This window comes from Gymnodraco acuticeps, unplaced genomic scaffold, assembly GCF_902827175.1.
Source record: "Gymnodraco acuticeps unplaced genomic scaffold, fGymAcu1.1, whole genome shotgun sequence".
Classification (NCBI taxonomy): Eukaryota; Metazoa; Chordata; class Actinopteri; order Perciformes; family Bathydraconidae; genus Gymnodraco; species Gymnodraco acuticeps.
In genome coordinates, this window is record NW_022990295.1 from 180,718 (window position 1) to 206,995 (window position 26,278).

A 26,278-nucleotide genomic window follows, 5' to 3' on the forward strand; every position below is an offset into this window, starting at 1 on the left:
CAGCTTGGGGGTGGGCCTCACTTAGTAGTAAAAACAGACTTTCATTTTAATTAAAGGTTTTATGCAACATAGCTAAAAAGCATCACAGCATACAGTATACATGGTGTTCTAATAGATCTATGAATGTGGTTGCAGCTATTTGCATCATGAGTAACTGTCATTGGCCTAATGTGGGAGTGCCTACAGGCCATATTACATTTGGTCAATAAACCCACCGATGAGTCACTGAAATTGATTGAGCTTTTGTTTTCTCGAATAACATAACACCTGCTGTGTAGAGAAGAACGAACATCAGAGGAAAATAGAGAAGCTATGAATCCTTTGTTTTACTTTCACCCATCAAACAATCCCTTTAAAGTTATTGACACAGCTCAAATCTCGACATCTGAACTGGCTCTGACTCACACCATCAGTCATTTGTGAAAAAGAGAGTGAGAAGTATGAAAGGGAAGGTTGTTTTACTCAGTTGAATCATCTTCAAACGTATAGACGATCTTTGTCAGTGGAGGTTACCGCCGTCACCTAGCAACCAGCTACAAACCACAAAGAGCACAACGCCAACATGAGAGCTAACGCTAGCCAACGAGCTAACCAGCTATGTGTATAAAAACACCAACCTTACTCGATAATTTCATTTTTTTAGCGGAACAAAATGGTGAAACAGACGATACAGATATATGGCCGCATTAAACCTACCAAGAAAAATACAACGGTAAGTTGGCAAGTACAACAGCATTTAAACACAATTTAACAACAAAGTTGATAACATAATGCTCGACAGGATGTCAATTTAAGCTAGCTAATGTTGGCGTTATCTTAACAAGGCCTATCTAAATACGTAGCACGCTGGTATTTTTTCATATAACGTTAAATATTCAAAGTTAGGCATTTCATCAAAAAACAGCAGTTTGAACTGCTAAACACACACCTGTCGATAAGTAATGTCAGTCTACCAAAATTGTGTTTACAATGTCTACATAACTTTTTCACAACAGACATGTCACAGCAGGAAAAGCACTAGCTAATGGCATTACTAATGATGGCAATTCCTTCCATTAAGTGTCCCTATAAATCATTCAGGTGAACGACAGTTAACATAACATTACTTGGTCCCTGGGACTAGCACACCTGACTGGAATGTAGCCTAATTAATCTTTTCAATACACCTGTGCATTTATTGCAATGACATGCCAACATACAGTATTCTAAAAGGGTCTTCGTTGTCACTCACTCCGTACAGTACAAAAAGACAACAAATAATGATAACCCAGTAAAGTGAGCACACTTTATTTATCTCCTGCTAAATAGGTATTTTTGGACATATTTATTGAAAAAGTGTTTGAATTGAAGATGCTACTAGCTTGTATGTTGTGCTAATGTTAATGTAACATATTTTGTGCACAAAACTCACAAGTGTTCTTTGTTTCAAAGTAACAATATTTAAATCTAGATGAATAGAGATCCCATTTTAAGGCCACATTGAACACTACATTTGTATTTAGTATTAGTTCAAATAAAAGAGATTTACAGTGACAACCTTTTCAGGGTTAAACTCCATTACAGCGATTAGTATGAAACGTATGCAACCATTTTAAGACTTTTTAAATGTTTTGCTGGAGGGGTTATTTTGCATTAAAGTGCACACATGTTTAATAATGTTCAAACAAGAAACGTCCCATGTAACTGATGGCATTACTAATGATGGCTTCCTTCCATTAAGTGTCCCTATAAATCATTCAGCTGAACAAGAATGAACATTTCAGTGGCAAGGCCCTGGAACTAGCACACCTGAATGGAACATGGCCTAATCAATGCTTTCATTACACCTGTGCATTTCTTATCACTTGCCAACATCTTTGAAAAGGGTCTTCGTTGTCACTTACACCGTACAGTAAACCAACAAAAAAATGACACGGTTAAGTGAGCATACTTTATCTCCTGCTAAATGTTATTTTTTGTCCTACAGTATACCAATTTAGAAATGTTTACATTTAAGATGTTTCTAGCTAGTATTTTGTGCTAATGTTCAGTATGTTTATGTAGCTTCTTTTGTGCACAGAACTCACACTTTTCTTTGTTTCCAAGTTCATTTTTTATATCTAAATGAATAGAAATGCCATTTTAAGGCCACAATGGAAATTAAATGTGTACTTATCAGTGGTGGAAGAAGTAAATCTAGTAATGAAGTAAAAGTAGCAATACTTTAGCAATACTTTCACAAGTGAAAATACTCGAGAAGTACGATTACCTCAAAATGGTACTTTAGTACAGTACTTGAGTAAACATACTTGGTTACATTCCACCAATGGTATTAAGTATCAGTTCAAAATAGATTTATAGTGACAACCAATGCAGGGTTAAACTGCATTAAAGTGAATAAGGTGAAACACAAGTATCCGTAAGACCTTTTTTCTTCATTCTGGTGAGGTGTTTTGCATTAAAGTGCTCACATGTTTCATTTCATTTCAAACCTTTATTTATGCAGGTGAATCCCATTGAGGTCATTGATCTCTTTTTCAAGGGTGACCTGCTGCAAGTAGGTTCCACATGAATACATATACACATAACAGAAAAACAAAAAGGACATCATACAGCATATTTACAGCGACTACAGTTTACATAGCTAGTAACATTTACAGGTTCCAACAGTTTCCGATTGGATAGCATCTATCCTTGCTAAGTTTAATGCTTTATCAGATAAAGTCCCTTTTTTATTAAATAGATATGTAAAAACAAAAGTCTATGCCCATGTGCCTCCCCCACTGGCAGGCAGCACACTTGATATTCTTCCTTAAATCCAGGTTTTTGTGTGAGCATGACAGCTGATTGAGTACAAATATCACATTACTTTGAGGGTTTCTGTGGCACTTTAGCCTGAGCTGACAATATCCTACAAAATGAAATGAGCACAGCTTCCTCCTTGGGGCTTTTTGAGGTTCTGTCAACAGAGCAGTGGTGGTCAGGAGGCGATACTGCTGGCAGACTGGCAACAAAAAACAATCCAATCATTTAGGTCTTATATTTTATTCCTGAATCCCTGGGGACTTAAAATTGCATCTGAAACATATGCCAGAACATATGTCGAGTTTAGTTTGACCCAGCCAGCCTCACTTTAAATGTCCTCCTCTGCTAAAGCTCAATCTATATTGGTTAAAGGTTCTGAAGCTGTTCTTGTCTCCCCTGAGGCTTCGGTGAGCGGAGGTAAAATTGCAGAGCTTGTTTAGCCTGATCGTGATTGCTCGTTGCGTTCTATTGCTTTCCACAGGATAAATGCTTCATAAACTCCATCTTTTCATTTTGTCGCTTGCGTTATCCAAACCACGAGTGGCCAAACTTATATTTCAAACATAACATGATGTATTGTCTTTGTGTTTAAGTTGGCCTGCATGTATAGTACCATAAGTATGACGGCAAACAATTCACAGAGAATATACTGTAGGAGACAACCCTTTCAAAAGAATATATGAATGCCTTTATGTCTATTCTAGAATTCGAACCAAAAAAAGCCCTCTCCCATGCTGTGATAGTAATATAAGCCTGTTTCCACTGTACTGTCTCTAATGTTGCGTCTGGCTCCCTCAGGTGTACTCTGTGGACAATGAGGGGCAGACAGGTGCTTTTCTGGAGTTCCTGGTTCCCCGGGACCTCGCTGATGGCTTTGTCAACAACAAGAGGGAGTGCTACAAGTTCAGGTAGAGTGTCAGGTTCCTTTATTAATACCCGTAAAACCTTCCATTTGCTTTGTTTCCCAATAAATGAATCTAAATCAAATTTTAAACTGGAGGGGTTTTAGATGGAAGACCGCATCGATTAGTTCACTAATCCTGTTATCATCGATGAAGAGAAATGGACATCTGTATGATAAACAGTTAGTTAATAAAAGTATAATCTAATGTTTTAACCTTTTAAATATAGCGATGTCCTTCTTTTCTCTGTTTTATATCATAGTAAGTGAATATTGTGGGGTTTTGGACTGACATCGACACACTTTTTTTTGACCAAGCGATTCATTTTTTTATATTGACAAGAAATTGTCATCAGACCATTCATTAATGAACATAATCAATAGTTGCATCCCAACTAATGATTACATTATAGTATTATAGTAATGATTTCCTTCAAATCAGGGGGCTCATTCACAAATATGTTACACTTTAAATGAGTATGAAAAGTACTATAGAAAGTCTATAGAGGTTGGAGCACCAGACTGTTAGTGTGTAGGTGTTTACTTTTTTTTAAAGGCCAAAAGCTTTGTGATATAATAAAAATCATTCAAAAAAATGATATATATGATAAACATATTATTGTAATTTAAATTCAGTTTAACATTACTGTAGATTTGAAGGAAACATGATAACTAATTATTTGCACGAACATGTCAGAACTAAATTGTGCTTACATGAGTTGATTCTGTTCATACACAGACAAACAACATTTCAATTAGAGAACATTGAGGGCCTGAGGAGAACAGGTGAATGATCCCCAAAAGGGTTAGATATAGACTATACGCAGTAGTCGAAAACGATGTGTATGATTATTTTATTTTGAAAGATTAAGCTTAAGAGCTTATGGTAGAGTTATGTACTGTAACTGTAGAGTTTGAAAATAACATACAACATAAAAGAAAATGTATTGTCCACCAGAATTTACACTACCAGAGTTTCATAAGAACTTTTTCCATGAATAATTCATCCAGCAGTTGTCAGTGCAGAGCCAACACATCTGTCTAACGCTGGTGGTGAGGGCTGCAGCCTTATATACCCTAAGGGCAGGGCCCATGCCACGCTTCCAAGCCCTAAATTCACAGTTAGGAAATCAGACAGCAGTGGACACTGAGAGCCTTTGAAAACCACAGTCTTATTATAACCCTTGGAGGTTCCCTTGTGCCCTTATAGAAATACAATTTCCACATTTAACAATCTTCCTGGGCGGATTCCTCCACATCTTTCTGTGGGATAGAACATGATGAGCTGCGTTAGAAAACAGAATGACTAAACTCCTCCTCGTCCACTTGGGAAATTAAATACTTTGCCGTCTGTGCTTACTTGGTATTGCTGTGGGTGATTGTGTTGAGCCCTGGATCTTTGAGATAATGTATACTTACTGTATGTTATTGTAGTAAAATAAATGAAAGCTAAGTGTTGTATTCTGCCAATGCGTCAGACTGTCTTTGTTCTTCTTGGTTCTTCTTGGTCATATCCCATCTTCACGAGATGGGATATGACCTCCTTCTTCTTTTTTTCCAGGTTCCTAAAGGTGTTTGATCAAGCTGTTGAACAAGAAGAGGTATTTGAAAACATTGCCAAACCAGTGGCAGACAGGTAACGTCTTTCTGACATAAAACTTCTTGTAATGAAAAATGCAAATAAATGTTTAGTGCTGTAGCGATGAACCCAAAGTCTAGGAAATGAGTGAGCATTTTGTCTCGATGTCAATGGGTTTTTTGAAAAGGGTTCTTGGTTAGTTGCCTGAACTAAGGTCTGTGGTTAGTGCAAGCTTTGGAGTTTTAATTATTTTGTTCTTGGACATGAAGGATGTCTATAAATGACCAACATGTCTTGCAAAATGGGATTGCTAACGAGTAACTAAATGTCCTGCTAACTTCCAGATTGGCTGACAAAAATACATCATATTTACATACACTACTATATAATGCAGTTCATTTTGAAAGTATATAAAAACGTTTTGTTAACCTTACAACTACATCCTTTGATTATTCTATTCACAATTCACTGCCCACCTGTTTCTTGCAATGCTCCTCATCACGTTTTGGTCAGGCCACACAGGGTATATCCATCCTTGTTGACAGGAAGTTAGTAAAGCTCAGCTTTCTTTAAGATGAAAATGGAGGGTGTCAGTGATTTTTGGCCTGCTTTACAAACTTTAACCACTAAGTGGACTGAGCTGGCAGGCAAAATGGCCCACTGTGCCATCGAGAGTGTGAGAACATTTTCCAACCACAACACAGGAGCAACACTGTAGCCACTCACTCATTTTGAGCTTTTGTTCCATGTCATGCATGAGGACACACCATTCATTAAAGCAATGGTTCTCAAAGTGGGGGGCGCGCCCCCCCAGCTCGGCTCTGTGTGTGTGCGTGTGTGTGGAACGAGCCATTTTTTGTGCGTGCGCGCGCGAGAGAGAGAGAGCACCGGTACCGGAGATCGTTGTTGTTAGCTTCTGGTGCTAGCGAGCTACGCTAACGGATATAAGGAGTTTTTTCAACAACAAAGTGGAGGAGAGTCCTCTCCTGTCAGACTGAGAGACTCAGTGAACTAAAGGACTCTCTCAGTGTTATCTCAGTGGGTCTCAAACGTTTTGGTCACCATTAATGTAAACAATTATTTCCGAGGCACACGTTTATATGATCATTATAGTTATAAAAAAATAAGAGAATAAATTAAAAACAAGTATGAAATACTATATGACATTAAAAAAAGAAAAAAGTTTAAAAGAGGAGTGATTTGTAAAATATCCATAAAGAAATAGCAAATCTGTTCACAGTTCCGTTTCATATGGGTGTTGAGAGAGGTATCCATAGATCTCTTCATGTTGCTCTCAAAGTGCAACAGATTGATGCTTTTAACTTTAATATTTAAAAATCTTCCCGGGGGAGCTTGCCCCCGGACCCCCCTATGTGAGGTCCACACACCACCTATAAAAATAGCACTTTACCCCTGCTTAAACCTATATGCCGTGAGCTGATTATCGAGCCTTCATTGTAACAGTCGCAGGTACATTGTGTATTTGCATGGGGATTGTTGCAGTAGAACATTCCACTGTAGTGCCCGGTACATTAATGGGAAACCCTAAATGTTTGAGCACCCTCTATGAAACGTCAAGCTACCCCACAGCACCCCCAAAAGAAATCTCTGGCGCCGCCACTGAGCCTGACTATTTGTGTTGGGGGGGCCCGACTTTTTGTTTCTCCAAAGGGGGGGCCTGACAGAAAAAGTTTGAGAACCACTGCATTAAAGTAACCTGCTGAATAATCTGGCCCGCATGACCAACAGTTCAAGTCCACACATTCAAACAATCCAACATGATTTGCATTTACATTTCATTATTCCTACTTCCAACTAGATTAATTGTGACATAAAGCTTCCTTTGCCTCTAACGGCCCGTCCACACGGCAGTGTGCGTTGCTTCAACGGAGACGCTTCCCATTCACTTTGAATGGGGTGACGTCAGGCTTTACCGAACTGCATTGTGGTTCCGTCGCTTTGCCTCCGTTGCTCGCTTCAAAAGTTGAGAAAAGTTCAACTTTTCAAGCTTCGACGGAAGCGCCAGCCAATCAAAACATATGCCAGTACTAGCTCTAGCCAATCAAACCGTGTGCTTGTGTGTCCGGGGCGGGAGATTAATGTGATTGGTTGTTGGTCGCGCGCCAGACACGCCCACCGGCAAGCTTCAACGCACGCTGCCATGTGGACAGTAAGATATCTCAACAGTGAGGTCCATTTCAATTCAAGTTTTTTAATTTTTTATTACATAACACACATTTACCCAGCAGCCCGTTAACACAACAGGTTACAACATTTTTTTCCCCTCCCCATGGCTCAATTTAGCCTGACCACCTCCATTCCTCCCCAGGCTTCTTATGGCGCTTTTCCACTGCAGGACCTAGCATGGCTTAGTACGGTATGGTTAGGCCTTGGTAGGCCAGGCTCACTTTATGCTGCGTTTCCATTACAGTTTAGGAACTGGGGTAGTAACTATAGTAACGCAGTGTAGGCGGGGCGATCGGCTGTTCGGCGGGCGGAGCGACGCTGCGTAAAACTGCCGTGACGTCATCTTCAATGCGAACCACAAAACCAACATCAGCCGTTAGCTGTTAGCACTCAGAGCTCACAGCTCCTCATATCTGTTCAGAAACTAGACAAAAGTTAAACAAGTACAAACCACAGACTGTCTGTGTCATGGCGAATACAGTCGCTGGTTTATTTATGTCTGTATAGGCCGTTGTGAGTGTGGACGGAGCATATACAACGTTAGCTTAGCCTGATCGATCTGATCTCCATTCAGAAAACACACATTTTAAAGGTTTTTTCGCCTGCCGTCTTGTCTGCACACTTGTCAAAGCATTAATTCATGGTTTTTACTAACCGGTATCAGTATGTTGTTACTTCGGCATCATTTTGAAACGTGTATTACAATTAAATCACGGTAAAATATGTTCATTTTGTTGTAGTTGTAGCTCCCTTGCCAGCAATTCTCTTTGACCATTCAGCAATCCAGTGTTTACGTCACTAGTTTAGCATATTCAGCCCGGTTGTTGGCCCGGTAAGAACCTTGATTTTGGAGGGCCAGAAAAAGGTGAAAAAGTAGCCCTGTGGAAAAGCAAACAAAAGCTTAAACCCGGCCAGCTTAAACCGTGCTACGTGCTGCAGTGGAACAACGCCATTAGTCACAATATGGGCTATTTGTGGAATTCCACAAGTGCTTTGCATTATCTTTGCTAATATGAGACATATAAACAGCATGGTGAGACATCTGGATCGGCTGACTAAGGGCTCGGATGTATTTGACCTGACTCACACAGGGTTCACAGACTCGTGTTTTCAGTTGTCCTGCCCAGCTAAGCTTTTCACAGTCTCTGTTGTGGCAGATGGTAAACATCAGGTTTAAAGTTTCAGTCACAACCAGGCTATGTCCTTTGTCAAATCAATTTAAGCTTGGCGTATTTTAGCCTTTGATATGACTCTGCAGTCTTAAAGACACTAGTCATCCATTCTAGCCAGAACCCATTTGTCTCCACAATCAGACATTTCTAAGTCCACTGTCAATGCCTTGCTCCCTCTGCAGGACGCTCGTTTACACAATGAATGCTCTAAATTCCACAACGTGTGAACCATTTAAATCTGTTCTCCGCACAGTGAGTAAAAGTAAGGGGAATAACTCTGCCTGCCATTTCATATGTGTTTCCCTCAAACACAATCACAGCAATAGGCTTAGGCCTCATATCCAAAAAGTAATAAAAGAGACACGGGAAGTCACTTTAGCGTGGACTGACGTGTAATAAGCTATGTGAAGTCCAGCTGGTGGGCTGATAACTCTGAAGCGAAGCTTATGTTGATATTGACGTGGTCCCAGTTACAGAAGCACGTCTGGTCACAGAAATCACAAACGGAGTCTAATTTGGAGTGACAGATAGTTTTTCCTAAAGCCCCGGCAGTCAGGAAACATTTATTCAGGTTTAGCGTGGAATTGCTTTGAATCGAAGCCGTTTCGCTGTCACCGCACTAATATTCAGTTTCATGCACGCAGGCGCCTATCCTCTCAACTAGCAATAACTGTCAGGTTGTTGTTTTGGTTGGTACTCTGTCATACTTGGCGCACACCAAGTTTAGCCAATAGCTCTAAGTCGTTTACTTGCGTTCTAGTCTCTGTCTCTGCTGTGGTGTAACCGAAACCAGCAATTTCAACCCCAACACAGTAGTTTCAAAACAAACCAGCATTAATAGCTCCAGTAGAGGAAGGGCCAACATAACGATGTTGGGCTGGCAAGGCAAAGCCTCTATCTGGATTGTAATCCCATTTCACAAGGCTGTGAAACCAGTAGCTGATGTGCAAAGAAGGATTAGGGTCTGTGCATTTTTATCCTTAAACCTAATACTTGAAAGAAAGTAAACGATTGGACTTACTGCTTTTCAAGAACCGTAATAACTACTCGACGACAAGTTGCCAATCTCCAGGAGAGCTGAGGTGTAAACAAGAACAAGCATTGGGAAACGCCCAAGCCTCAGTGGCAGTGCCTAGGCCGCATCATTAGCTCTGACATTAAACTAAACATAGAGCCTGTGTCTTTCCTCCCCACTGCCAATCACTGCCATGACTCACGGCAGACTAAATGGACGCCCATTGACCGGCCAACCAACCACCATGAGTGGACGTAGTGTTTTATATATACTGACATGCAGTTTTTTCGCTTACTCTTCACATGCAGGGTGTGGAATTGTACAGTACACAGGAAACCCACAGTGCTCTAATTCTGGGTCAGTAATTCAATTAGGATAAGTGAGAGGCTTATGTTTTATAATTTACCCTAACAAATATAGTATCAAGATATCCTTGTTTGTTAATTGTCAAGTCAGTTTATCCTCACCTATGGTCATTTGACTATTTGTCCTGCTTTATTACCAAGACTAGAGAACAGTTTTTTTCGCCAATTTATATTACCTCATAGAAGCACCACCATGTTGGATGTTTTTTCATTCAAATGGAACAAAAGATACCATTGGTTTCCATGACCCTGTGCACATGCAGAATAACGATTCAGTGCCAAACCAAAATGTACCAGGCCCTGCCTAGTTGAGTGGGTTCAGGCCTTTTCCTTCACTCATACTCCGAGACATTCCTCCGTCACCGGCAGACGTCTGTCGCCATAGCCGTCGCTCTCCAGTCACTGCCATCCTTCCCTGTGGATTTAAAGTGTCAGTTTCAATTCACCCAGAATTTCGGTTTCTGCTTCAGGGTACCCTCGACAGTCCCCTTCTTTCCACTGTTGGCCATTAATTACCTTTAGGCCCACTTTGTTGTTTGGTTGCATATATTTAGCCCTCTAGAGCAAAACAGTGACCATACACTATTTAATCAAGTCATGGAATATTCTCCAATCTTCCATGACTTCACACATGACTGCAACTTAGCCAGTTGAATCCTAGCCATGGATCTTTTTTGCTTGTCCCTTTTCCATATTGCCTATTCTCTTTTACCTATCCAACGTAGGTCAAAATGCCTCATAAAAAGAAAGCAATTGTGTATGTATTCTGCTAATGATTTTTATATAAAAATGAGAAATAGATAATATACAGTACAGTGTACATTCTTGTTGGCATTTTAATTACAATAGACTTTATAAGTGTTCATTATCTTGTATGCTATATTTACATGCCATTCTGGAGAGCAGGTACAGAACATCACAAAACAACCGCAGCCAGGCTTTTCTACGGATAATGATACAGTAATTACGGTACTTACTGTAGTTCATATTGCTCAAGGTTAACCACTGACCTCTTTCGAGTGCAATTATTTTTGCAAGGTTTTTAAATGATTGACCTTTCTGTTTTTGTATTGTGTGTTTGTGTGTGCACAGTGTGTTGGCTGGCTACAATGGCACCATATTTGCCTATGGCCAGACGGGCAGTGGGAAGACGTTTACCATCACAGGAGGGGCCGAGCACTACAGTGATCGTGGAATTATCCCCCGCACACTTTCATACCTGTACGAACGCTTCAGCCAGGTCAGAACAGAGGGAAGCTTTCTCTATCATTTCATTTTAGGCCACACACATATACATTCAAGAAACATGAACCCTATTGTCTCTCTCTGTCATCGTTAATTACACTGTTCTACAGCATCTACATTTAAACATTTGCTTTAGCAAGAAAGCAACAACAACACTAAGGCTGGGTTGCACCAACAGAGAACTCTTTTATGTTTTTAAATGAGCAAATCCAGATCAGTTTTTATTTCTCTGTTTAGTAAATCCAAGTGTATTGATAGGAAACAAACTTGATTATTTTTGCTTGGTCCATCCCAAAAAAGACTGCCATTTTAAAGTGTAAGTTTAAAGTTAATACTGAGTCACATTTTTAAATTCAAAGGATTTTTTCTGCACCATAATTCATTTTAATCAGGTAAAAACTAAACTGAAGTTTAAAGAGGTTGATTTAAAAATGAATCCTTGTTGAATTCAATCTTTATCCAGTTAAATACATACTTACATACTTCTTTGATGCTCCACAGGACAGCAGTATGGTTTATACCACACACATCTCCTACTTGGAGATCTACAACGAGATGGGATATGACCTCCTGGATTCCCGCCATGAAGCGTCTCGACTGGAGGACCTACCGTCAGTGTTCCTTTTATTACTGTAACTTTGACCATGCTGATGTTATAGTCATCCCATTCCATTTGAACATGTGAACAATTAGCATCAGATAGTGTGTATTGAGACTTGGGGATATGCACTCATAAGTAATATATGCGGGGGGTTTTTATGCTGAAAAGCCTAATCAGGCCTGGTTCCATAATCCGCCTTATTCCTGAACAGCCATTTGTCATCCTGGCTCGGAGTCACACTTGCGGCTTTCACACCAGCGCTTTTCCCTTTCTAGCTCCGAGCGGGAGCTTTTCTGGTTCAGCTCCGGTTTCCCTTTTCTGCTCCCGCTCTGTTCACACCGCCCAGAGCTGCCGCTGCTGCGTCATGACGTCACAGTTTACGTGCCTGCTTCATAAAATCCAAACCGCGCGGAAATCCCTCACATCGACAACAACAACAATGGCCGATTGTATTGAAGTTCTGTTCGCTTTGGTTATCCTCTTACGAAACGAAATGGAAGGCATCGGACGACTTTACAAGGGACGACTTTACTTGTAACTTTACAAACATCACATGCGAAATGCAAGACTTCTTTGTGGTCTTCAGCATCTACTTCAACGAGATGCCCCTGCCCCCGCCTCGACGTAAGAGAGACGTAAGCGACGCCACCTCTTAGCTCCGAAGCTCTTGCCTCTAGACCGACAATTTTTTGGAGCTGGAAGTGAACCGGATTCCGGAGCTAAGAGGCGGCGCCTCTGCGGTGTGAACAGGAAAAAACGGTACTTTTCAGGCTCCAGCTCCGAGCCGGAGCTGAAAACGCGTTGGTGTGAAAAGGGCCACTGTGGTGAAATATGGAGACTCTAGTATTTACCACCTCACTATGAACTGCCAACTGACATAATAAGACTTTGGGACAGCAATGGATGTGGTCAGACTCTGCCACTAGAGTGGAGAGCATGAGGGTCATGTGAAGAAATTGCTTTTCATAGCTACTGGCTGCTGCAGCTGCACTGAGGGAAATTCTTTTTTTTGGGTCCAGCTACCTCTTTCTCTCACTCTCTGTTTGTGGCCATTTGTTGCTTCTCTTTTTACTAGGACCTGTCCTTCAAACTCTCCTTCTTCCACACGGTTTCATCCAGCTTCATTTTTACCATGTGTCCATCTTTCTTTGTAATTAACAATTCCATTTGTCTGAAGGTTTGTCTGTCTTTGTTCCTTTTTTTGTTGCCTATTTTGTTCAATACTTATTCATCTCTAGACGTCCGGGCGCATTATGGTCTCGGTACATCATTTTGGTGTTTGTCTTTTATTTTCTCGTACCAGTTCCATTTAGGTTTCTCAGAGGATCCAGCTCAAGGTTTAGATCCCCACAAATCACAGTCTTCTGGAAATAGACAGTGCCCGTTGTTAACCATGCTGTGGCCACACTTGCTGATTCAAGAAGAAGCAGTTCTCTCTCGGACTGGTGCTCTGCTTCTTTCTTTCACTGCCTACGCCTTCTCTTTCTGACATTCTTGCACTCATTTTCCTTCTTCTTTGCTCCATCCGTGCATTATTACCTCTGCCAAGGAAGGTATGTTTTAGGTTTTAGGTTGTGTTTGTTTTTGTTTGTCAGCAGGATTATGTGAAAACTACTTGGTGGAAGTGTCAAAGAAAAGCCCAAAAATATTTTGGAGAAGATCAGAATTATAGACACACACATTATTTTTTTCCGTTTCGTTAAAATTGCAGGATCTATTTGCGCTCTTGAAAGAACCCTGCTTGTTTCTATCATGGGTTCAGCGGTCCTCCCTCTAAATGCTTAAAAGTCTGTATATATCAACCGCATCATCTCTTATATTTCTGTAAAATAAATAATCAATCTTTTTTTGAGTTGGTGGGGCTGTTTAGAAAAATAACCATACCATAGCACAGGTCTTTAATCACATTAAGATTCATTGTGTTTTATCAAACAACCCCTATTACCTTCACATGTTAACATAATTATCCACATGTGTTCTCCAGTGGTTCCACCCTCTGACATCTCAATCCAGTAGCCATTCTGTCACAACCGTAGAGGTGTGATGGATTTGATATGGTTATATAACCGGAGTCATTCCGACCCATCTGGCCAAGCACACTGCATGTTGAGGGAAATCAAGCCCTGTCTGTTATCGAATTATAAACCCCCAGACAGATGAAGCACATGTCAATCTGGGTAGCAGCCCACACTGACTTGCAGATGTGGTTTGTTTGGATTAAGCGCTGAGCAAAGCCAAGGCGATTGGAGGGAAATGGATGACATAACGGACATGATTACCTTTCATAAATGCTTCAGGGTTGGATTATTTTGGTTTTGACTGTATTTGTCCCACTTTTGTAATTTCAAGATATTTTTTTATGCTGGAATTAACTTCATTTTTTAATTTTTTTCCAGAAAGGTGCTGATTATGGAAGATCCAGACCAGAACATCCATCTGAGGAACCTGTCACTGCAACAGTCAGCCAATGAGGAGGAGGCTCTGAATCTGCTCTTCCTTGGAGACACCAATCGTATGATTGCAGAAGTAAGAAATAAGGGAAACACTTCCTTTCATAGATGAGAGCAGCGCCACGTCACTGCCTGGCTAAATGACAGCCCTGTCCACTTTCCGGTTAAAACAAAGAATTGGCGCTAAGGGGTAAACATTAAGTTATCATGCCTAAAAGCGGGCGTGTCACTTATTGTACTTCAAACAACAGAAAGGTCCAAAGTTAAGATTTTCTATACTTTAACTTAGGAAAAAGGACGATCAAATATATGTAGCTTCTGGCCAAGAGTACAGAGATTGTAAGCAATGGAACCCGGTCAGTCAATACGTGTACGTCCATTTTTTTCACCCAAAAAGGGGCGGGGCCATGGCGTTAAGGGAAAGTACTAGTGACGTCAACACTCTCGACTGCTGATTGGTCAGAGAGAGAATCGTCACAAGATCGCGTGCGAGTTCATCCCTAGCGTCGCATATATATATATCTAGAAGCAAGCTTGCAGCATTTTTATACACAGCATTTTTGTAAACGGAGGAGCTACAAAAATGGCAACGTCAAAGAAAAGCACACGGTGGTCGACCGAGGAGGTGACGACGTTCCTACATCTCATTGGGGATGATCAAATCCAGTGGGAGCTCGACGGAACAACTCGAAATGTGAAATAAAAAGCCGTTCGCCCCGCCTACACTGCGTTGCTACCCCAGGTCCTAAACTGTAATGGAAATGCGTCACGGCCTCGGACGGCCAGCGAGGCAGCCCGAGGCCTGAGCGAGGACGCTTAGGGACGCTTAAACGGGGCTACCCCGCTGCAGTGGAAATGTGCCATTAGAGAGGATTGTATTCGGCATGCAGAGATACATTACCACTCCCAGGACAAGTGGCGTGAATGGTCCACACTGCGATATGCACTCTAAAGGCCACCTTAGGACCCTTCTAAAATATGACTTTGGCCCCCTGTGGTCCCTTTTACCATGTTTTCCCAAGTATAACAAAGCATTCTCTCTGTAATTTCTGTTTATGTTACAGTGGTTCCTTTCTACACTTGAAACACTCAGACTCCCCACGCTGATGTGACATGTGGCGGGTCAGCTTTTTGCCCTCGACCTGAGGTTTGGAGCAAAGGGCTGATATCACCTTGTTTACCCTTGTTGCTAGTTTGTAAGTAAATAACAGACAGTAAAAGTGAACTGAATAATCAGGTTTTCAATCAGACACTTGCTTTTAAGTAGTATTCCAAAGTCAGTTTTTGATGTGGCTGAGACTCGAAACATAACCAATCCAAAAGGAAATAGTTATAGGATCCAGGATAGAAGTTCCCGGGAATCGGTTTTATTGCTACTACACATTATGATGCACATATTCCACATAACATAGCCCATTGCCTAAACAATAACTCCTTTATTTTTCATCTACCTTGAAGACAAACCAATTGTCCACTGCTGTAAAACCTGGGGGTATACTCCAATACAAACATATTCTTGGATGCTACATTAATCTGTTGATCAGGGAAACAAGGCATTTCACAGTTCAGCGAGGAGCCCACAGTACAGTCCACCCACACACTTTAGTGAACTAATCCCCTCTGGGACTTCTTTACAAAGGTTTCTCTTGAGCCCCGAGCAAACAAAGAACCGTCAATAAAGTAAATCTGTCGCTGCCAGAATCATCCCAGAAGTCCCTGCTCCACATGGACTTCAAATAAAGTTAACACTAGTGCTTTCTTTCTTTTCTCGCTCACGGCCATGTGGATAAAAGATGACACATCCATTCAAGCTGCACATGGCAGATCATGAGCTCACTCGCTTTGAGACTTGGCAATCCCCTGTGCACTTTTATTGGACAGGAAATAAAATGCACCTTCTCAACTCTTCACCCCTTCCTTTAACCTCAACAGGAAACATTTCCTCTCATCTGGTATTTTTTTTATTCCTGTTCCACTTCCCTTCACATGTGGGGATGCAGAGCCTGGATCTTTCCGTCTTCCTACATCCTTACTACCTTCTGAGCTTGTAGGGGTGAGGAGGGTGCAGAGCAGGTTTGTTTTCCAAATTAAACTTCACCTCTCAAATCTGCAATCTCTAGGCATTAAAGTGCTTTTAGCATTATATTGTGTGTGTGTGTGTGTGTGTGTGGTGTGTGTGTGGTGTGTGTGTGTGTGTGTGTGTGTGTGTTGTGTGTGTGTGTGTGTGTGTGTGTGTGTGTGTGTGTGTGTGTGTGTGGTGTGTGTGTGTGTGTGTGTGGTGTGTGTGTGTGTGTGTGTGTGTGTGTGTGTGTGTGTGTGTGTGTGTGTGTGTGTGTGTGTGTGTGTGTGTGTGTGTGTGTGTGTGTGTGTGTGTGTGTGTGTGTGTGTGTGTGTGTGTGTGTGTGTGTGTGTGTGTGTGTGTGTGTGTGTGTGTGTTATACTTGTGGGGACCTAAATCTGTTAAGATAGTCACGTGTGGGGACTGGCTTCCCTTATGGGGACAAATTGGAGGTCCCCATGAGGGGAATCATTAATTTTAGGGTGAAGACTTGGTAAGGGTTAGGCATGTGTTGGTTAAGGTTAGGATAAGTCTCCAGGACATGCATGTAAGTCAATGTAATGTCCCCTGAAGTGATGTATACATGGTGTGTGTGATCAACATGTGGTCAATTGAGAACACAGGAGAATAAAGGAAGTGATTCCAATGAGATTGCATTGTCCTGCTGTTTTTTGACAGCTAAGACATACTTTAATGTCCCTGTGTGGACACAATTTCCCATGTGAACTGAACACACAGTCTGTAAAGATTTAATATGCAAACTATGCTTGATGCGCTCCTGGCCAAATGTTTTATTTTATACTGAGAGTTTTCTCCTAAAAAAAACTTTGATATCATGTTTGTGCAACTGTCTCCAGCTGGTGCTCAGTCTTTGTTAAAGCCATAGTATGGGCACAATAACCCTCAAAGATAAGAGCCAACTGTCTCCTCTTATCTGTGGACAGCTGCCTGTGTATTTGAATACTTTTAACTGTTAACGATGTCTGCTGCTATCAGTTTCCACTGTAGTACTTGCATTAGAAGTCACTTACTGTATACAGTATTTCACACTCATTGCAAATAAATGAATGCAGCCTTATACAAAACCCCTGCATGAAACCTATAATGTTCAGTTTGTTGGTGATAATTTGCATCAATGCTTTATACAGAGAGGTGTTTCTGTTATTCAGTCTATCCATGTTAATATAAATGGGATAGTCAAAGTACAAGAAACGCCTGTCTGTTCAACGATACCACCAACGATATGTGTGTCAATATATCGGTTTAATAACATGTACCTATTCTCTGTGAGATTACCCAAATACTGAATGCTGCATTTCTGAAGATCTGTTGTGAAGCTCAATCTGCTGACTCAGCCTAACCCCCCCCAGCTAATCCAAAGTGGGCAAAGAGGAACAATCATCGAGGAGTTAATACTGCTCAGGCTAGAGTCTAGCGACCTGTGTCTGTATCCAACTGTCACTCAAAGCAGCCCTGCCCTTAAGTTTGCCTAACTGTAAGCCTGAATGTAATTTAAAACGCTAGTTAACATGAAAGTTCACACCCTAGCCAGTGGCGGATTTAGGATTGTAGGAGATCTGGGGCTTAGCCCAGGAGTTGTTAGCATTTAGAGAGCTGCCCCTTTTTTATTTTTATTTTTTTCCTCTTTTATCGTTTTAACAAGTGGGATTGTTATCTCTACTTTTTAAATGACGGGTATTCACCTTCATTCCCTTTAAGAGAATATTCATTTGGAATAATGCTATATTTCCAGGGACTGTGATGCTCCTTTTCTTTTCGCATGGGTTATTAATTGAGTAGAGGTGTTTCTGTGCTTCTGGTAACGGACGGACCAGTGGGGCGTGGACTACATCCTGCTTCGCCCCTAACCCAATAGCGATAGCCTTAGAGGGCGAAGCCTTATACGAAATAGAACTGGGGTTACGTATTGTAACCCAGCTTCTATGAGGAGGGGGGGGGTGCAGGGGTAAAGTGCTATTTTTTACAAGTGGGGGGTGGACCGAACATCTTTTTAGGGGGATTTTTTTTAAATATTGAAGTTAAAGCATCAATCTGGTGCACTTTGAGAGCAACATTAACCCTACCTTAATAATACCTTAAAGCGGACAAAAGGCACTAGAGAACACTTATTCATTAACACCCTTTAATGAAGAAAACTAATGCCTTAACTCACTCAAATACAGTCGTTTACTTATTTCGGTGAAACGAATGTGCGTAGAGTTTTAAAGGATGTGGATAGTCTCACCTTGATTCTGGCGCATTGCTTATCGTTTTATAGATCGATTCTCATTCACCATCTTTGTGACGTAAAGAGTGTAAGAGTCACATTTCTGAATCGGACACTCTGAGTGGATGCAGTCACAGCCAATCGGAGTCTGATTCAGAGGGTTGCCTGTCATTTCCGTTGCCTGTCAGTTCCGTTGCTATGGTTCCGTTGTTATGTGTTCTACTGTGTACTGTACTTTTTTTTTTTTTTTTAAGTGAAACATCCGGGGCTTTTCAGAAAACATCCGGGGCTTGAGCCAAAGTAGCCACCCCCTAGCGCCGCCACTGACCCTAGCTCTGTAGACTCCAAGACAGAAGGATCAGCAGAATCTGTTGATGTTTTAGGTCAGTCCCTAGTGGCCTTAGAGGTGATCTCCTTAGGCGCGTTCACACCGGAGTACTTTTCCCCCGTACTTTTCCCCCGTACTTTTTCCGTTTAGTTCCGTTAGTACCCCTTATGTCGCGTTCACACCAAAAAGAGTACTTAGTGCTGGGAACTTTTACCCCCATTTTTAGTGCCTGCTAGAGAGGTGGTACCAAAAAATTACCAAAAAAGTATACATTTCTATTGGCTGGGCGAATTGCAAACCACACCCCGTAAAACTCTGAAAAGTTTTTTGAAGCCGCCATTGTATTTGCTGGCATTAGCATTATTGGCATTAGCATTAGCCCTGCGCACCAACGGAGAGAAAATAACTTATCGCAACACAAAAAAAAACATGGGAGCGGTGGAGTGAGGAGGTGTCGGCATTCTGACGATTTACTCAGAAGGCTTCAGTAGAAGCTGCTGGGACTCCCAGCAGCTTATACTGAAGCCAGTCCCCAACTCCGGGGACTTCCGGCCGGGGACTTCGGGTGGCAGTATATGCCGTGAAGTTGTTTGCGGCCTGCCAGTAAACCCAAAGCAGAAGAAGACGAAGTGACGTCAGCGGCTCATTTGCGTAATCTTCCCTCAGGGAAAAGTACTCCGGTGTGAACGCGATTGGTACCTTGTGCCCTGGGGTTATAAGTGCCGGCACTAAGTACGGCAATGTACTTAGTGTAATAGCGGCTCTTCTCTAGGAATGCCCCGGTGTATCTTCTTTAGATATGTCACTTGTTTGTGGTTCTTCCATTTTCTATATGTTATGTCCTTATCTTCAGTAGTTCAGTAGTCTAGTGGTGAGACACTGATCCTCAATCTGGAAACTATGTGCTGCTGTTGACACACAGATTCTGTAATACCAATGGGATGTCACACTCACACACACATTCTCTTCTTAACAAAATACTAAAAACCATTAGTAAACACACGCTAAACCTGCCTATTGCGGCAGTAATCTTTAAACAAAGTGCCGCGAGGGACTAAACAAGAGAAAAAACACTGTGGACTTGCAAAAACTCAGTCTTTCCAAAAGTATGCGTTTGACCTTTTATTTCCAAAGCAAAAATGCAATATTCCATATCCATATGCGTATATCGTGCGTGCGGTCAACAAAAATTGTCCTTCTCTAGCTCACTTCCCCATCTATTACAAAGTGCGCAGGCAAAAGCAACCAGATATAAGCACAAACGTCACCACACAAATCCAATGACACGCCCACCACCTATAGTGACTCAAAAAACATGTATCGTAACAAACACAGAAATGGCTTCATATGTGGCTCCTACATTCCGGCCCCTAATTATATCAACATAATAATTACACAACTGAAAAATGATGTAGGAGACAATCAAGGAAATAACATTTAAGGATAAAAACGTCCCTTGTTAAAGTGTCCTTTTCTTCTTTAGGCAAAAAATATAAAATAAAATAAAAAATATATAGTGTGTTAGCCTATGAAGGAGTGATCTTTACTATCAATTATTAAAAAGTCGGAAAAAACGTCAATGTCAAGGTCTATGAAGTTCACTAATTTCCTCACGGCTCTTCTGCTTCCTGTAGAAGGCAGATCTTTGTGATGTCAAACATCTATCTGTCCAGATAGCTAGTTTTTGTCTTCACTCGCACCTGACGTATGCGAGTGAAGACAAAAACTAAAAGAAGAGGTGTCCTCTTCTGTCTGGAATGGTTTGTACAATCCTTCCTGTACGCCATGAATTGCGAAGTGCTGAGTCATCGACTATGAGCACAATATCTCCTGGTATGAAGTTGCGCTTGACATTTGACCACTTCTGTCGTTCCTGGAGTAGAGGCAAGTACTCCTTAATCCATCGTTTCCAAAACAAGTCTGAGATGTACTGAACTTGTTTCCATCTTCGACGAGCATATATGTCCTCTTTATGAAACAGTCCAGGTGGAAAAGATGGCTTGGTTTTTAGCAGCAAAAGATGGTTAGGGGTTAGTGCTTCCAGGTCATTGGGATCTGTGGATGCTCTTGTTATGGGACGGCTGTTGATGATGGATTCGGCTTCACAAAGAACCGTGTGAAGACACTCTTCATCAAGGTTCTGTGCCTTCAGGCTGGAATTCAGAACCTTCCTCACAGATCTGATCAACCTTTCCCATACTCCTCCATGATGGGATCCAGTAGGGGGATTGAAAGTCCACTTTATTCCTTTCTGAAGGAGGGTGTTGTTGATTTTAGCAATATTCAACCTTTCTATTGCCTCTCTCAATTCACGCTCAGCTCCGACGAAGTTGGTTCCATTATCTGAGCATAATTCCAATACTTGTCCACGTCTTGCGATGAAGCGTTGAAGAGCATTAACAAAGGAATCTGTATCCAAGGATGAAGCTACTTCGATGTGGAAGGCTCTTACTGTTAAGCATGTGAAGAGAACACCATACTTTTTAACTGTACTCCTTCCTCGCTTGACCTCAAAAGGTCCAAAATAGTCAACTCCAACACGAGTGAATGGAGGTTCATCTGCAGAATCTCTGTCTCGAGGTAAATCTGCCATTTGCTGCATTCCTGGAGCTCCATTTAGTCCCCGACAAACAATACATTTTGACAGGGTTTTCCTTATAGCCACATTAGCACCAGGAATCCAATATCTTTGTCGCAGGATAGCATGTGGTTACGACCACCATGTCCCACATCTTGGTGTACTTGCCGTAGAATGATGTCAGAAATTTGAAGATCTTTTGCCAATATAGCAGGATGTTTAGATTCTTCAGGCATTGCTGCTCTACTGAGACGTCCTCCCACTCTCAGAACACCATCTTCAAGTACTGGGTTGAGCTTGTAGATGTGACTAGTCCTTTTCACACCTTCTCCCTTTTGCAAGCCTTTGATTTCATCAGGAAACCTTTTTCTTTGGCAAAAGCAGATAATTTCTTTCTCAGCTTTTCGGAGGTCCTCAATAGAAAGAAAATCAGAGACCACCTGAGCCTTGATAGTCTGCATTTCCTTTTTCATCTCTCGGTCTTGTTGTTCCTTATTCAAGCCAGACTGAGCAACAGACAGACTCAATTGCTTCCTCTTCCGACTAAGGCACAGCAGCAGGTTTTTCAACCTAAGGATCCAACCAACTGTCTTCTTCAGGTGGATCCAAGAAGAGAAGTGATTGATCAATCGGGTTACAGCATCCATCTCTTTTTCAACCTGCACAGCGTTCACATTCAGACTTATCTTGACCTCAGGGTCTTCTGGTGCCATTTCAGAGCCATCAGGGTTCCCAGGCCACTGTTCTTCAGTTCCAGTGAGAAACTGAGGTCCAGACACCCATGTGTCATCTTTCAGGAGCGTTTCCACTTTGACTCCCCTGGAAGCCCAGTCGGCAGGATTGCTTGCGGTGGGAACATATCTCCACTGAGATGGATTTGATAAGATGCGTATTTTTGAAACCCTGTTTGCGACGAAGGTTCGAAACCTGAAGGTCTCATTACTGATGTACTTCAGTACAGAAGTACTATCAGTCAAAAAGATGGAGTCTTTAAGTTGCATTTGCAGCTCCTTCCTACACATCTTGTCCATACGACTTGCAACCACGGCAGCTGTCAATTCCATTTGAGGGATGGTTATTGGTTTCAATGGGGCCACTCTAGCTTTTCCCATAATGAAGACACAGTGCACTTATCCTTCGATGTTATGTAATAACAGGTAAGTCACTGTTCCATAGCCGTCTTCGCTTGCATCTGTGAAGTGGTGTAGCTGAGCAGAGGTCCCTTCCCCAAAATCCACCGGTTTTAGGCATCTGTCAACTTTAAACTCTTCAAGATTGCAGAGCTCCTTCAGCCAACTGTTCCACTCTTGTGCAGCTGAGGCTGGTATAATATCATCCCAACAACGTTCTCCTCTGCACAAGTCTTGAAGAATCATCTTGGCTGATAGGACCACAGGTGCCAATATTCCTAATGGGTCAAATATTGTGCTGACCATGGAAAGGATCCCTCTTCTGGTTATGGGTTTGTCCTTGATCATGATCTTGAACTTAAAGACATCTGACTCAACACACCACTATACACCCAATGCTCTTTCCACAGGGAGTGTGTCATTATCCAAGTCCAGATCCTTAACTTATTTCGCTCTCTCCATCGAATGTATAGCAGCAAGCACGATACGTCTGTTGCTAATCCACTTTGTGAGATGAAAGCCCCCTTGAGCACAAAGGGCACAAAGGTCATGATAGAGTGCCACTGCCTCCTCCTCTGAAACCACTGATGTTAGACAATCATCAACATAGAAATTGTGCAGGACAGTGTTGATTACTTTGGGGCTGAACTGCTCCCGATGGTCCTCTGCACACTTTCTAAGGGCAAAACTAGCACAACTTGGCGACGATGTAGCTCCAAACAGATGTGCAACCATTCTGTGCTCTTCTAAGTTATGATGATGATCTCCATTTGGCCACCAGAGAAACCTCAACAGATCCGAATCCTCAGCTGGTACTCGAACCTGATGAAACATGGCTTCAATGTCTGCCATGAGTACAACAGGTTCCTTTCTGAATCTTGTCATGACTCCAACCAGTGTGCTGGTAAGATCTGGTCCCTGTAGGAGCTGTGCATTCAGCGATGTTCCCTGGAATGTAGCTGCACAGTCAAATACGACCCTGATCTTGTTCTTCATTGGGTGGTATACACCATGGTGTGGTATATACCATACCCTGCCGTCACTGCGTTCCAGATCCACAACTGGCACTTTCTCTGCATAGCCCTTTGAAAGGATGTCATTCATGAAAGCGGTATAATCAGCATGAAATGAAACCTCTTTATCAAACCTTCTCTTGAGGCTCAGTGTACGTTGTTCTGCTACTCTCCTGTTGTTTGGCATACTAACATCCCTTTTCCTTAAAGGTAAGCCAATACAGTAATGGCCATGCATCAACTTAGCAGACTTTGTGACGTACTCCATAAAGTGACAGTCCTCTCTTGACGGTCCCATCTGCTCATCCTGACTGCATTCAGGGAAATCAGCCTTTAGCTGCTTCTTCCACAGATCTTCAAGGTTTGCAACAGATATCCTATTGACAGTGACATCTGGCTGTCCACAAGTAATTTCACTACTCCTGTCTCCTCTGAGAGGTCCATTGACAGTCCAACCCAGCATAGTTTTGACTGCATATGGGCCCCCGTCTACACTCCGAATAACTTCCCATGGCTCCAGTGCCTCAGGAACATTAGTCCCAATCAACAGGTCCACATCTGAATCAATCTCAGTAATCATTACATGTTTCAGGTGAGACCATCTCTGAAGGTCTTTCTGCCGAGGAATGTTGCCTCGATGAACTGGCATAGTTTTCTGGGTGTAGGTGTTAGGCAGCTCACAATAATGACTGCTGTCTAATCCAGCCACATGCCGGTCAGAAACAATGTGACTTCCAACTATTTTCTCCTGACCCATTGTCCGAAGGAGAATGTCTGTTCTTCTTCCCCTGAGATTCAGTTTGTTCATCAGCCGCTCCGTGCAGAATGATGCTGAGCTCCCAGGATCCAGGAAGGCATATGTTATGAATGTTTCATGTCCCTTCTTAGACTTTACTTGAATAGGCACTATGGAGACAGTACAATCTGGCTCACCGGCCCCTGTAAGACCACTGGACTGAACGGAGATCAGAGCACTGCTTATAGCTTTTCATTTAGCTTGCATTGTGTCAGTTTCTTTCTCTTTCTGATAGATATGAAGTATGCTTGGGTGCTTCAGACTGCATACTTTGCACGAGAGGCGTTTCCTGCAGTCTTTACTCATGTGCCCAATACACAAACATCCAAAACACACACCATGTTCCCTTAAGAAAGTGATTTTTTCACTATGAGCCTTTCTTTCCAGTTGAAAACACAGATCCAGTATATGTCCACCTCCACAAAACAGGCAAACACTTGTACCTAGTGAGCCTCTCTCCTTCATTCTTATTTCAGGTTCCACTTTATTTTCCGCTGTCGTAATAGTAGTAGCAAAGCTGCTTCCCCTCATCCTTGAACGAGGTTCAAACTTAGCTTTCCTCACATCTTTGTTGGCTGCTGGTGGAGTATCCTGTATATCTCCAAACAGTGGATCGCTCACAATATCCACCTGTCTTTCAATGAAGTTAACAATATCCATGAATGTAGCTCTCCGGCCCTGCCTTTTCTGTAAGTCATAGGCCAGAGTTCTCCATTTGTCCCTATATTTGTAGGGCAACTTTTTTATGATGGCTAGCATATTGCTAGGCATGTTCAACTCACACATGTATTCAAACTCTTCCATGACGTTGCAGCATCCTCTCAGAAAGAGACCGTAAGCTTGCAGAGCTCGCACATCTTCTACTCTTATTGGCTGTCATGAAAGAGCCTTTTCCATGTAGGCTGAAACAATGTTCTGTGCATTACCAAAATGCTCTTGTAGCAAAGCCTTTGCTTTGGCATATCCCCTGTCATGGGCAATATACTGACAGCTTCTGACAAGCTCCAAAGGCTGCCCCCTGGTGTACTGTTCGAGAAAATACAGGCAGTCTTTAGGGTTGTGAGTCTTCTCCTCAATGCTGTGCTCAAAAGCTCTTATGAATGCTTGATATTGAAACGGAGAGCCATCAAAAATCAGAATTTCTCTTTTAGGCAGAAAAGAAAGAGACTGTTGCTGAACCAACATGGATGTTATTTCATTTTGTCTTTCTAAGACATTAATTAAAGGATTCTGAGCACTGCTGCTTGGTGCCAGTGCTGCTGGGTGATTGCTTTGGTGCTGTAACTGTGGATGTGATTGTGTTGAACTTTGATGGATATTGGCCTCTGAGCTTCTTGTGGCTTGATGTTGCAGATGTCCATATTCTGCTTCATGTTCTCTGTGCGAAAACTGTACGTCAGACTGGCCACCTGTAGGCCTGTTTGTGTCAGGCACAAATGTTTTTGCTCCAGCACTGAGTGTGGCTTCCTTTCGTCCCCTTTCCAAATAAGAATGCATGCCATTGGGACTCACAGATGTGTTACTTGCAGCACGAGACCTTCCAGAGCGTCTTAGCACATTCATTTTAGCCCTTGATGCGGCTATTTCCACTTCCATTTCCAGCTGCTCCCTCTGTTTCCTGAGCTGTTCCTCCTTTTTCCTGATCTCTTCCTCTTGTTCATCCAATGCATGCTTGTCTTTTAATAACATTTGTCGTGCCATGAGAGCGGCCATGTCAGCCTCAGCTTTGATGCATGATGATGTAGTTGAAACACTGGACCTGGTTCCAGCAGAGCTCTGCTTGCAAGACCCAATGCTTCCTATGTTTGAAACACTGTCGCTTGGTTTTATTTCATCTTGTGCTTCAGA

At 42.1% G+C, this 26,278-nt stretch overlaps 1 protein-coding gene across 8 annotated transcripts in view; it reads left to right on the forward strand.

Moving 5' to 3' along the window:
- Positions 1 to 513: 513 nt before the first annotated feature.
- Positions 514 to 26,278, forward strand: part of kif6 (kinesin family member 6) — an 87,241-nt gene continuing 61,476 nt past the window's right edge. For all 8 annotated transcript variants that reach the window (XR_004569551.1, XR_004569553.1, XR_004569554.1 and 5 more), the window contains exons 1-6: positions 514 to 712; positions 3,583 to 3,692; positions 5,247 to 5,321; positions 11,096 to 11,243; positions 11,750 to 11,859; positions 14,246 to 14,375. Coding sequence is in view for 2 of the 8 variants with exons in the window: in XM_034222178.1 (XP_034078069.1) it covers positions 653 to 712; positions 3,583 to 3,692; positions 5,247 to 5,321; positions 11,096 to 11,243; positions 11,750 to 11,859; positions 14,246 to 14,375 (633 nt within the window). In the remaining 6 variants the exon portion in view is untranslated. The remainder of the gene's footprint in view (positions 713 to 3,582; positions 3,693 to 5,246; positions 5,322 to 11,095; positions 11,244 to 11,749; positions 11,860 to 14,245; positions 14,376 to 26,278) is intronic.